General features: G+C 41.8%; 1 protein-coding gene across 1 annotated transcript; it reads right to left on the bottom strand.

Annotated features, from left to right (window-relative positions):
* Positions 1-3,144: 3,144 nt before the first annotated feature.
* Positions 3,145-12,065, bottom strand: LOC106610284 (protein phosphatase Mn(2+)-dependent 1K). Its single transcript, XM_014209556.3, has 7 exons — positions 11,882-12,065; positions 10,211-10,766; positions 9,912-10,012; positions 8,154-8,313; positions 7,780-7,924; positions 6,707-6,841; positions 3,145-6,259 (listed from the first exon to the last, which is right to left on the bottom strand). The coding sequence occupies exons 2-7, from the start codon at positions 10,666-10,668 to the stop codon at positions 6,128-6,130; spliced, it is 1,131 nt and encodes a 376-aa protein (XP_014065031.1). The 5' UTR covers positions 10,669-10,766; positions 11,882-12,065; the 3' UTR covers positions 3,145-6,127.
* Between the last annotated feature and the right edge of the window lie 1,696 nt (positions 12,066-13,761).

The raw sequence follows: 13,761 nt of genomic DNA, 5'->3' as shown, positions 1-13,761 counted from the left end.
TGATTTCTTGTTTTTGATTATTATTTATGTAGACCTAATTGTTAGACATTTTTGCTGCACTGTTAGGCGCTATAGTAACACAAGCCTTTCCTTGCACCCGCTAACATCTGCTGCTGGGAAGCAATCACTTCAAAACATTTCAGTAATCACACACATGCTCATTTACATAAAGACAAAACAACATCTTCCTATTCTACACATCCAGAGTATCACACACCAATAACGTAAGTTATGTCTGGAACGCAGTCCTTCACAGTCAACAGTCAACACCATAAACTGGTAATGGCAAAGGCCCAACTATGTTGACTCAGGGTAACACCTCATACTTTGCTCAGGAATGACCACAGCTGTCTCTTTAGAGAAGAGGAAAGGTGACGGATGACAATTCATGCTAATACACATTGAGGAAACAAGCAGAGAGAACTGAAGTCACCAGTTTGTCGGCATTATGACAGCTCTCTCACGACATCACGTATCTCAGTAGCCAAGACAAGGTGGGACCCAGGGTGCATTCTGGTACCCGTGGTGTGTGTGTTTGTGACTTATTTCTGGTTTGCTTTTTATGTGGTTGTGTAAACATGGGCTTAGCTGATAAGAGAAAAGGGAGGGTAAGGTAAGGTATAAGAAAGTAAATACTTCTCAGTTACAGTCGGAAATCATCAATCAATTCATAACCAGTTTCATAACGCCAGATTATGAAACAGTCCATCAGCATTTCATAACATTTTGAAAAAGGACCAAAAAAAATAAAAAATCTGTTTCCCCATCAAATTGTTGTTGATATTTCAATTCAGAACAAATTCATCAAGTAAAAATATATATATTTTACTAGAGACTATGAGGATGGTATCAAAATCGAATCAAATCAAAGTTTATTGGATACAGGTGTAAACAGTAGTGAAACGCTTACTCGCTAACTCTCCTCGACAATTAAGTACAATATCAATATCAATCAAGAATCATATGCTAAATAAAAGGTCAAAAATAACAAGTAGTAAAAAAACCTGAAGGTGAAAAAAGCAATTAAAAACTATTTGAGATGTATTATATTCAGTAGGATTTATAAAATATGCTATGTGAAATTATGATGACTGTAATACAAGTAGTAAATTGAGAACTTCGTTTCTCTGTATACATCAATGATGTCGCTCTTGCTGCTGGTGATTCTCTGATCCACCTCTACGCAGACGACACCATTCTGGTTGCTTCTGGCCCATCTTTGGAAACTGTGTTAACTAACCTCCAACTGCTCTTAAATGCAAGTAAAACTAAATTCATGCTCTTCAACCGATCGCTGCCCGCACCAGCCCGCCCGTCTAGCATGACTAATCTGGACGGTATGTGGACAACTACAAATACCTAGATGTCTGGTTAGACTGTAAACTCTCCTTCCTGACTCACATTAAGAATCTACAATCCAAAATTAAATCTAGAATCGACTTCCTATTTCGCAACAAAGCATCCTTCACTCATGCTGCCAAACATACCCTCTAAAACTGACTATCCTACCGATCCTCGACTTCTGCGATGTCATTTACAAAATAGCCCCCAACACTCTACTCAGCAAACTGGATGCAGTCTATCACAGTGCCATCCGTTTTGTCACCAAAGCCATACTATGTATTATACTACCCACCATTGCGACCTGTATGCTCTCGTTGGCTAGCCCTCGCTTCATATTCGTCGCCAAACCCACTGGCTCCAGGTCATCTATAAGTCTTTGCTAGGTTAAGCCCCGCCTTATCGCAGCTCACTGGTCACCATAGCAGCACCCACCCGTAAGCTAACTCCTACTTTGGCCGCCTTCCAGTTCTCTGCTACCAATGACTGGAATGAATTGCAAAAATCACTGAAGCTGGAGACATATCTCCCTCACTAACTTTAAGCATCAGCTGTCAGAGCAGCTTACTGAGCATTGCTCCTGTACATAGCCCATCTGTAAATAGCCCACCCAACTACCTCATCCCCTTGTTATTTTTTGTTGTTGCTCCTTTGCACCCCAGTATCTCTACTTGCACATTCATCTTCTGCACATCTATCACTCCAGTGTTTAATTGCTAAATTGTAATTATTTCGCCACTATGGCCTATTTATTGCATTACCTCCCTAATCTTACTACATTTGCACACACTGTATATAGACTTTTCTATTGTGTTATTGACTGTACATTTGTTTATCCCATGTGTAACTCTGTGTTGTTTGTGTCTCACTGCTTTGCTTTATCTTGACCAGGTCGCAGTTGTAAATGAGAACTTGTTCTCAATTGGCCTACCTGGTTAAATAAAGGTGGAAAAAAATGGAAAAAAAGTATCATACATAAAGTTATAATGATAATAATAATAATGCAAGGTAACACAACAAATAGCAAGAGGGGTGATACAATCTATTTCATTGACAAAAGGATACAGCAGGTGTAGAAAACAGTTGTTTAGTGGAGATATTCTATATTTGGTCCAAAGTGCAAGGGATATGCAAGAGGCACTCCCTGACAAAACAAACCAGAATTTTCATGAGCATTCGTGAGACTGACTGATGCATGCGTGCATACATGAGGCGAGCCCGCACGCCAATGTACACCATAGCTAGAAGCGTTCCCACCCACATCAACTTTGATACACATCTGAAGACTGCATGAGGGCACAGGTGAATGTGAACTTCCATAACCTACAGATGTAGGATCTTAACTTGAACTATATTGGTCACAGCAAAAATAATCTGTAGTTATTAGCTGGCCAAAAGTAGGCTACATGAAAAGTGCAATAGTGTTAATGTAACAGTGTGTTGGTGTGTATTTTCAGTGAATTTATGTAAATCAAAGTTCATCTGCATTTCCTATGGTGCAGGAAAATTCTCAGCAACAAAAGTGATCAAATGAAGATACACTTGTAGGATGAGATGACTTATTAAAATTTCAGACAACTCCTGCTGAGAAACTGATGGTTGAGGTTGTCTGATTCATTTTTCCAGGTACAGCAGCTGCTCTTGACTTTTGATTTCAACCTGCTCGTTTCTCCTACCGCCCATAGTTTCTTGTCAAGAGATTCCTACCTCCTATGGTTCCAATCGACACTTATGGCACTAGATACAATAGTGACATCTACTGGACAATAACGTTGGAAAATGTACACAAATGAAGAAAAAAAATCATATTTGATTATTTATTTGGATAAATATTCAACTGTCGACCACATGGACATCAACAGCATGCGAGAATAGGAGTGACAGTCCATTAAGCATTGACAGTACAACATATACTAGAGCTAGACACGTCTAGTAGAAAACAGAAGAGTTGAAAGGAATAGGCACACAGAGGTTCAGCTGAATATGGTTTCATACACTACAGAGTTCCCAAACTGGCAGTGGTTTTATTTGTCCCCCCCCCCAAAGCTCTGAGCAAAAAAGCAAATATATAACATTTTTATTTTAATTGTTGAACATAGACTGTACAAACACCATGAAAACAGCTCCAAGTGATTTTAATTTAAGAAAGGTTTGCAAGGTTTGAAATGTTTTAGTCAAACATTCTTGCGGTCAATTTGCAGACTACAAATGATTTGTAATTATGTTCCGCTCCCCCCGACCATACGCTCACGATAACAATCAGCCCCCAGCTGAATCTAGTTGATGATCCCTGCACTACAGTATACAACATGAACAATCTGAAGTAAAATACAGACATAATAAAACCAACAAACATGTAGGAAGGCTGATGAGAAACTTAGTATGCAAGATTTTAATTATGAGAACTCGGAGGAAACTAATACTCATTACAAACGGAGGAGAAATAGATGTTCACATCGTGAGAGAACGGACAAACATAAACAAACTGTGTCCAAGGAAAACCTAAAATGGTGGATAGATACATTCATGGATTGTAGATACTCACATTCACGGTAATATTTAACAGTATAGCTGTTACATGTACATAAGTATTCCTGACTTGGATAGACAGCAAAAAATACAACTGTGGCTTTAATGCACATCAACGCAGCGATACATTATTTATAACAACCTGGAAGCACCAGGTGAGATATCCATGCGAATTACAGTCAAGTTGTGGTTAGCTTCGGTCACTGTTTGTGCTCTAATTCTAGATCCAGTTGTTCTACAACTTCTTGCATTTGAGTCACTGACGGCATTTTAAAACAGACATTCACATATTTGTTGGTTAGCTGTCTCCTTTGTTCATTGTTGCATATAAAGGTTCCCTATGAAAAAGCATATTTGATTACAAGTGCAATACAAGTGATATTTTAGCCACTTCATGTCAACAACTAGAGGACAAGGGACAAACTATAAAATAGTGAGCAATTTTTATTTTTATTTCAAAAAAATGTAATATATTTGAATTGTAACACTTAAAAATAGTACACTGACGGTTTTACTGCAATGAAAACATACATAAATATAACTATGTACAAAACTCACAAAATACAAATTACTTCTGTACCCAAGTTGAGAACATCTTAAATGCCAGTATGGTTATCAGATATACACCATTTTAAACTTTCTTCTGTTGTTCCAAGTCCTTATCACCAAAATAAACAAAGGCTCTCCCGCGTTAAGTTGTTCGACCTGTTTGTTGTCAATAAAGATCATCTTTTGGAATGCTATGGGTTGAAGTCGTTTTCGAGCCAAACGACCATGAACTGTGTTTACACTAAACTACTAAGTACCATTAGAACACAGCTCAATAGATATTCTCTATAGCTTTACCTCAAAGTGATGCTCCAAAGCCTTTGCATAATTTCCCCCAGTAGTTTTGAAAGAAGTGATCACTAGCCAAAACGGGTCATTGAAGATTGTACACAATTGTGTACAAAGTCATCGTACAATATGTTACGAATTTTTAAGTGCTTAAGATCTAGGACTGCATCTTTAAGGCTTGTGCAACTGGGGCATCAATGCTTTCTGTGGCTCCCGAGGGCCCAATATGATTGTAGAACAGGGAGAACTAACACATTGCATTCCATACTGCATGTGCCCATCTATTACAAGACTTTGGGCTTTTGCCATCATTTGGCTGGCTCTCTTTCCTCTGTGTATTACAGTATCTACACACAGCTTTTCCTTCTACCATGTTGAAATTATAGAAACGCAGAGATTCAAATAGTGGTCCTTTTAACACGTCTTGACTGCAGTGTGTGTGAGCGTTTTCCTATTAGATGGATATAAATTTGTACATATTGGTCAATGATAACCCTGTACTATAAGCAGCGCCTTACTGTACCCAAAATCCCCATTCTGAGAAGTTTGTCCTGAACTCAATACTGACAAGTGCTTCACGCGAAGAGACGACAGACTAAAACTGTTGTTCAGAACAAAACAAAGAAGCACCACAGCACAGTGATATCCACTAACAAGTACAGAGGATGAATTAGACACATTGAAACAAATGAGTTCAACATCATCTGGAAATTAAAAAAGTGCGTTGTTGATTTCTCAGAATAACTTCCTACCAAAAACATTATCCATGACATGCAAGTAAGAAGCACTCTTCCCCAAGTTTTCACAGACAAAGCTAATTAACGTCTGGTTTGCCTTACTTGGCACAATGCAAACTCACTTACACACAATGAAGAATAAGGTAAGTTCTTAGGCTTCAAGCTCCCACCAAGTCGATGGCTTTCTACTGCAACCTTGTTTGCGTCCAAAATGGCACCTAATTCCCTATGTAGTGCACTACGTTTGTCGGCCAAAAGTTGTGCACTACATAGGGAATAGGCGATTTTGGAGGAAGTGAAAAGGACGTGTTCCTTGTTAAGTGCACATAATGACTCAACAGCCTTTCTGTAGAACAGGCTCAAAACTACGGGATTATTATCAGTAAAACGGCATGTCATTGTTCCTAAGGCATCGGTTCTTGGTTAGCTGTGCTTTTCCCCTGCATGTCTTGAACAGGCCCGCCTTGTGTGAAGACTGTATTGCACATCGATAAGGTCCACAGGAATATCCCTCCCCATTCCCTTCAAGTCTGCTTCGATCAAAGTTATCCATAACCACAGAGCTCAGATCAGATTACGCTCCCCAAGCCCTAACCTTCACTATTAGGGGTGGGAAACATAAACTGACACTAGATTAGTGTCTAGGGGTAACTTCGTACTAATGACTACCCGAGTCCACCTGTTTAGGCCCAGCGGCCGCTGGACACGAAGCTGCGGCTGAAGGAGTAGCTGGTCTCTGAGTTCTTCTGTTTCCCCCAGGCTCCGAAGGGAACCACGATAATGGTGCTGTTGTCCTCTGAGCCGTACTGAAGCGCCTGCGAGAGGAGAGACACCGCCACCAATAATGAACATTTGTCTCAATGTTTAACTGTTTTTTTTAAATAGCCAGGAGACATTTGACAATCCATTGAGATGATTATACAGTGCCATGGAGTTCCTTTGAACTCATTAATTTGCTAGGCTTACATTACATATCTCTGCTTCAACAACTTCAAAAATCACTACTGCTCTTTGGGATAGATGTTACCCCTACACCCGAAGTCAGTGTTTCCTAAACTCAGTCCTTGGTACCCCAAGGGGTGCACGTTTTGGTTTCTGCCCTAGCATTACACAGCTGATTCAAATAACCAACTAATCATCAAGCTTTGATCATTTCAATCAGCTGTGGGCATAAAACAAAACGTGCACCCCTTGGGGTCCGGAGGACTGAGTTTGGGAAAAGCTGCCCTAGGGGCTGTGGTGGCTCAAAGTGACCACCCTACCTGCTCTGAGATCCTCTGGGCGGCCTCTTTGGGGTCGTGGCACTGGTTGATGACATCACAGATCTCCTGGCTGTTCATGATGAAGTTGATGCCGTCTGTGGTCAGTGCCAGGAACGAGTCATGGACGTGATGCAGCTAGAAAAAAATTCAGTTAATACCTTATTGTCAGACGTCTACAGACAGACCATGACACAAGCCAGAGACTAAGCCAGACAGGCTCCAGTGATAAAGAGGAAACACATTTGCCCTTCGGAGGTTAATCTGTCATTGTTCTGAGCACCCACAGGCTGAAGACGTGATAAACCCTGCCAAGATGATCCAAACACCTCGGGGGGCCAAAATGACCCAAACACCTCGGGGGGCCAAAATGACCCAAACACCTCGGGGGCCAAAATGACCCAAACACCTCGGGGGGCCAAAATGACCCAAACACCTCGGGGGGCCAAAATGACCCAAACACCTCGGGGGGCCAAAATGACCCAAACACCTCGGGGGGGCCAAAATGACCCAAACACCTCGGGGGACAAAATGACCCAAACTGAGTGACAGACACTGGCTAATTCCAACCTATTCCCCATACAGTGGACCAATTTTGTCCAGCCCTGTGTGGATCTGGTCAAAATGAATGCACTATATTAGGTTCTGGTAGAGCTGGGCGATATGGACAAAAACCCATATAATGATAAATGTACTGAATTTTCACGATAACAATAAATTGAATGATAAGTTTATAACAATGTGCACTAGTTACTTTTTTACATTACCCTTAAAACTACAACTACTACTTTCAATGTTGTGGCCATCACTGTCCCGTTAGCAATAGCCCATATTAGCAGAGTTATTTTATTTCAAACGTCATATTCCTCTAGTAACGGCTACTTATCGTTATTATCAATATCAGTAACATGTCCTCCAGAAATGGTCGGTATCGATAATTGTCGGTTTTTCTTCCCAGCTCTAGGTCCAGGTCAAAAGTAGTGCACTTTATAGGGAATAGAGTGTAATTTGAGATGTATACACTCTGATACTGCACAGTAGATCATTTCTCTGAGGTGGTGACGGCAGACACTCACTGATATTCTCTTGGTCTCTGGCTCAGCGATCACCCCGGTGCTCTTGAGGTCAAAGTCCCCGATGGCGCGTGTCATGGCTAACCTGCCGTTGACGTGGGGCTGCCCCAGACTGTTCCAGGTCACCCAGCCACCGCTTTTCTTTATCCTGGAGGTAGAGACAGACACAAGTGGTTTCAAAGCATGGGAGAGGGCTCTTAAATGACTTACGTAGAATTGTTAAAACTTATAGTAAGATCTTAATCCATAGTACTTAGCACATTTCTATTAGTGTCTGATGTGATGGATAAAGCATGCCTCCTGTGACTCCAAACCTTACAGCTACCAACAAATGAATATCAGATCAAGTCTTTCTCGAGCCTGGATATCTGCCGTACCTCTCCTTCTCGTCCTTCCTCTCGGGGGTGTGGTCCGAGGTGAGTTTGAGGGCCTTGGCCTTGCGGCAGAGCATGGCGCGGCTGTCCCCCACGCTGCCCACCACCAGCTCTATACCGTCCCTCAGCAGGGCCACCGTGGCCGTGGAGCCAGCGCTCACCACTACAACACCAGGAAGTAGAGGGAAACACGTCAGGGGGGGAAACACATCTGAAGACCACACACACACACACAACTGTAAGGCCAGACACATACAGCTAACAATCAACACACAGAGCTGACAATCATATTATGGTAAACTTGTTTCTCAAAACACACAATGAATTATTCAGATACATGCTCAAAATGTATTCTCACACATTCACAGCATAGGTGGCACGTGACAAACACTCACGAGTCATACTCCACAACATGAGAACAGAATGGAGGGGGAGGTTACTAGTCTAAACAAAAAGGATGGCTGGAGAGAGAGAGTCAGACAGACATGCATGTCACACTGTTTTAGGGTTACAGAAACAGAATGAGAGCAACTACAATACGGTCAGTGGAACTTTGGATCTCTGACCAGTGGTGTCATACAAAAATGTCAGAGTTACAATGAGTGACCTAATATACAGTCCTATATACAGTGTACTGGCCCATGGCAGAATACTGAAAGCAGCAGTGACAGAAGTTAATCCTTTAGAATCAGATAGCGCTTATCAGGACTATCACCATGGTGATCAAATCTATAGGTGAGAGCTCTAGGCTAATGCCTCTTTCAATAATTAAGTGTATAACACTTCAAATTTCACGACTAAGTTTCTATGTGTCATGTTTTGTACACATGGTGATTTGTGTTTTGTTCCCTCTTGGGTGTCCTTAGCAACCATTTGCATGGTAACAGCCTACAGTTTCTGATTTTACAATGATCCTTATACAGCTGTTCAAATCAACTTGTGTGAGAGAAATAGAAAAGGAGAGAGGAGAGAGAGAGAGAAAGATGAGGAACCTTCCAGTAGTCCAGGATAGGACCCGCTGGACTCTCCATTATCTAGCCCCCCTTCTCCTTCCAAAAAGGTGCCTGGTGCCTCCAGCTCTTAGCTGGCTCCGCTGCTGTCGTAAATAACATGCACACACACACACACAGGGCATATTGGGACATTTCACGCCGTCTGTGGCCGACATTTTGGCCACACACTCAAGCTAAACTAATTGACTGTCACCATCTTGGCGGTTAAACTAGGCCTTTCTCAGAGAAAACGGTCGACATTCTATGATTGCTAACATCTGGGTCTCCAAGCGACCTTTACAAAAGAAAATGGCTGCCAAAGGAACTGAAGGTAAACTTGATCCAGTATCTTGGAAGGGTGCATGCACTACAAGTGGACAACCCTGATTGTTATCTGCAGGGCATCCAGTGGAGTTTTTTGTTTAGAATGCTTGTCTGCCACATGCATGTCCTAACCTGTGCTTTGCAGTCTGAGAAAGGTGACCCTGGGTATTAATGTTTAGCTTTCACAGCACTGAAGGCAGTGACTGAAAATTCCCGTTAGCTCCATTTAGGATCGGTTAAGTCATCAAAGCTCTTGGAAGAGCAGTCACATTGATAAGTTAGGCTATTCATTAATATTTCAACACAAGCTAATCTAAAGACTTTAGCTTCAAAACTAGGTTAAGTTTAACATAAAAACAAAAACTCTGTGCGGTCTACGTACATTGTCAGTACAGAGACAGTCTATCTACATTCCCTGACGTGTAACATCACAGACGGAACCTACCATGAGGGAAGAAGTGGAGGTGTCTTGCCAAGTCTTTGTCCAGTTCAAGGAATGCTTTAGTAAGAACAACTTCCAGATTGTCCTCCTCTGCTACAAGATCCCTGAAATAACACCAAAACACATTCAATCAATTCAATGGTCTCAGCCTGACCTCTTAAGAGATTTTGCAAGTATAAAAATGATAAAAACTAAATAGCATTTTTTCTCCAGTCCATTCAACACACATTAGGCCCTAAACTGATCCTACAGGCCGATGCCCTGACTAAACACAGATCATAAAACCCAGCCAGATGACTTACTTAATGTACTTCTCCATGTACTTGTCGCAAAAGTCTGCCGCCTCAGGCCCTCCGTGGCCGTCGAACACGGCAAAGTAGAGGATATTGTCTGTCATCTGGGAGACCTGGAAGCGGTCCTCGTTCTCCCGCCGGTGGCCGATGAGCGAGGCGCAGCCCACCTTGGACAGGCTGACCTTGGGGATGGGCTTGCCGTACTTGATGGAGGGCGACAGGTTGATGGGCTCGTCAATGCGGTTGTCCCAGATGCCGAACGAGTCCCAGGTGGTGGGCTTGCCACTGCTGTCCGGGTCGAAGCGCGTGTTGCTGGCCCGCAGCAGGCCCAGGTGGAGAGGCCGTTGGAGGGGGAGGTCATCCTGCAGGGGTAGGACACTCACTAGGGCTGTCTGGAGGAAACCCCTCTGTCGCATGGCCTGAGTCCCCCCCAACCGGGCCAGGTGGATGAGAGCGAAGGCTGACATGGTCACCAACAGCAGCAGACGACTCCTCGCGGGGAGAGATATCCTCTGGCCAACAACACAGGTTACCCTAGAGCAGAGGTTTCTGGACTGCAAATAGGCTAACAATTGGGGAAGAAGGATCGATAGCTATTAGATTGAATGTCAAGTCAACAAGAGCTCCTAGATAGGTGCTGTAAATTGAATAGAAGAGTTGGACTAGGCCTTGGAAACGTCAGCCAGTTTTCCTAGGCCTGCTGTGTTTTGCCAGCTGCAGAGTGGCTGAGTTCCAATAGATGTCATGGGAATGGATGGTGGCTGGATTGATATTTCTATGTTTGTTGATGCAGGATACTCAATCTCTCTCTGTCTATCTTCCTGTGTCTCTCGACTCCATACAACAGAAAATGCATGTGAAATAGCCTACTTAATTAAATCAAATGTTCTTCTCTATTCCATATGTAGGCCTAGCCACATCTTAAGATTGGTTACTTGGAACTTTATAGTGCAGTTTTAAGACCTCGGTCATCATTGGTCTAACATGCCAAGCTGTAAGTGTCAGGATGCTTCACTTGCTGTGTTGCCTACATTTCTTCTTTGTCACACCTGTCCTGAAGCATTCTGAACATTTGTCAGAATCAGTTGATAAGATAATGCAGTTATCACTTATCGGTAACTGGTGCAGCTAAAGAACATGAACACTAGACAAGAGTCAACAGCGGTTGTTATTTTATTACAGCTGAATAAATAAATATCTAATTATTCAAAATATTTCAAAAGGCTCATTAACAGGCATGCACAAAAGTATACATAGATTGACAAAAATAAATAATGATTGACAATGTTTATGTTAGTCCATTACTGCAGCGTATTTTTCTAATGTCAACACAAACTTGACAAACGCGCATGACGCAACACCATATCCCATAATGAACAAGCTAGCTTGCTAACTAGCAACTAAACAAGCTACTGCTCGGCTAGTTAGATAGCTGCTGTGCAGAATGTTAACTAATGGTTTCGCAAACGACCCCTGTTTATTTCATCACACTAACGTTAAATAGTAAGGATAGACGATAAAGTATTCCTAATTTGACACTATTTTTTAGCTCATTTAATAGGTAGCGCTATGCTAACAGCAGCTAGCAAAATAATCCATGACTTGCGCAGCCTATCTCCCGCCCTTCGACAACAATCACATTTCTTCGGTATTTCTCTGCAGAAAATGTTGTATTCTTACCTTTAACTCTTTACAACGTCTTCGAATATGTTGCAAAAGCTGCACAGTGTACAGTTAAATGAATCAAAAGTGTCCGTGTGTTGAGTGCCGAACGCTATCAAACAAGAAGAGGAACTGAGCCTGTCACCCGCGCAGCGCGAATCAGCATGCTGGAAATATTTACGCCTCCCTCCCACCTTGTTGGCACTAGTTACCACAGCCACAAAGTCATTGGCTAAAATTCATGAAAACAGAAAATCGCTTTTTGGTCTTAATTTAAGGTTATGGTTAGGTATGAGGTCAGCAGTTAGGGTAAGGTTTAAAGTCAGATTTTACGAAGATAAATTGTAGAAATAGTTGGGGTTTAGACCAGGGGCGGAAATCCCAGGGGGGACACGACCCCCCCATCCTTGGAAAAATATGATTTGTCCCCCCCAATATGTCACTGAAACATAACTATGTAATTTACATAATATTAATAATACGCAATGAAAGCAATTGTGCTGATTATAGACACTTAATAGCGCGTTTTTAAGTTTCAAAAGATTGCGACCCCCCCACCCTTTGCCTCACAATGTTTTGATCCACTGCCAGTTCCTTAGTTGGCAAGGTAACAGAGGGGTCGTATCTACTGTCTGAAAGGCACTCAATGAACTTAACTGAAGTGAGGTTAATCCAGTCAATCGCGCACACACACTAGCTGAATATGCAGAGCTAGCGCGCAAATATTAACTATTAAGCTAGCTAGTACCTATTCCATTTATGTGGCCTCGTCAAAGATGGAATCTTTGCTATCGTCAATTTATTCCAAGATCAGCATGCAGATGATGTAAGTTAGTGCTTCAAAGTCCCTGCGATAAGGTTAGCGATAAACTGAAGTCCAAACTGAACAGAACTACATTCTCTTCTACCATTGTCTTAAATATATTTAATGGTCTCGTTGCAAAAGCTAAATTGTAGCAAGGGAACTTTTATTTATTTATTTTATTTCACCTTTATTTAACCCGGGTAGCAAAGATTATAGCAAACACCATTGAAACGGAATTGGTGCTCGCTAGCTTTGCAAATTCAGCTATTGTTGGAAGCCAGCCAATATGAAACAAACTATTAAAATTACAAAAGGTTGCAGCATATGTTGTGTAAATGGTGAACTCATACAGCTGTCAACTCTTGTCATTTTAATCCGTTTCACATTTGCTAGCTACCTTTTAGATCGAAGCCCAAATAGAATGATAGAAGCCCATCTCCTACTGTAAATAACCTACACACTGTGTGTGTGTGTGTGTAGCCAGCCAGCCAGCCAGGTAGAAAAATGGCAGAAAAATAAAAGACGGACATCAGAGTATTTTTCAGTACACCAAAACGCAAAGTAAGAACCCTAGTAGCCTAATATCTCAAAGACTAGTTGATAAAATGTTCATAAGAAAGAAATGAAATTCTAATGGAAATGTTTCACAATGATGTCATTAGGCAGAGCAGGCAACAGATGGCACACAAACAGCAGAGTTGGGGACAGATATGCAGGGACAGACTGGCAGAGACAGGGAGTCTCAGGTAAGTTTGTTGAGTCTTTGTTTGGCAACATTATGAAAGGTTCTCCATTTTTTTGACTTGTAAAATAGGAACATCATTGGAAAATGCCATGGATACCCCCACTCTCAACTTAAACTGGTGACTGAACTAAGATCTGTTAAAGGCAATGGTATTGCTGTTGTGATTAGTTGTGTAGTTTTGGGTACCGGTAGTTAGGAGTACGGCAAACACCTTATTTCTTTGGTTCCTCAATATACATTTACCATATTACAATGTAGGCTATGTGTTACAGCACTACTTTTGGTGTCCTCCTCAGGAATTGCTCTTGAGAAAATGTAATGTAATTGTCCCCTCCAAAGTTGATATCA

The sequence above is a fragment of the Salmo salar genome, chromosome 08 (genome assembly GCF_965601325.2).
Source record: "Salmo salar chromosome 08, fSalSal1, whole genome shotgun sequence".
Lineage (NCBI taxonomy): Eukaryota > Metazoa > Chordata > Actinopteri > Salmoniformes > Salmonidae > Salmo > Salmo salar.
This window is presented reverse-complemented; position numbering and strand designations above follow the sequence as displayed.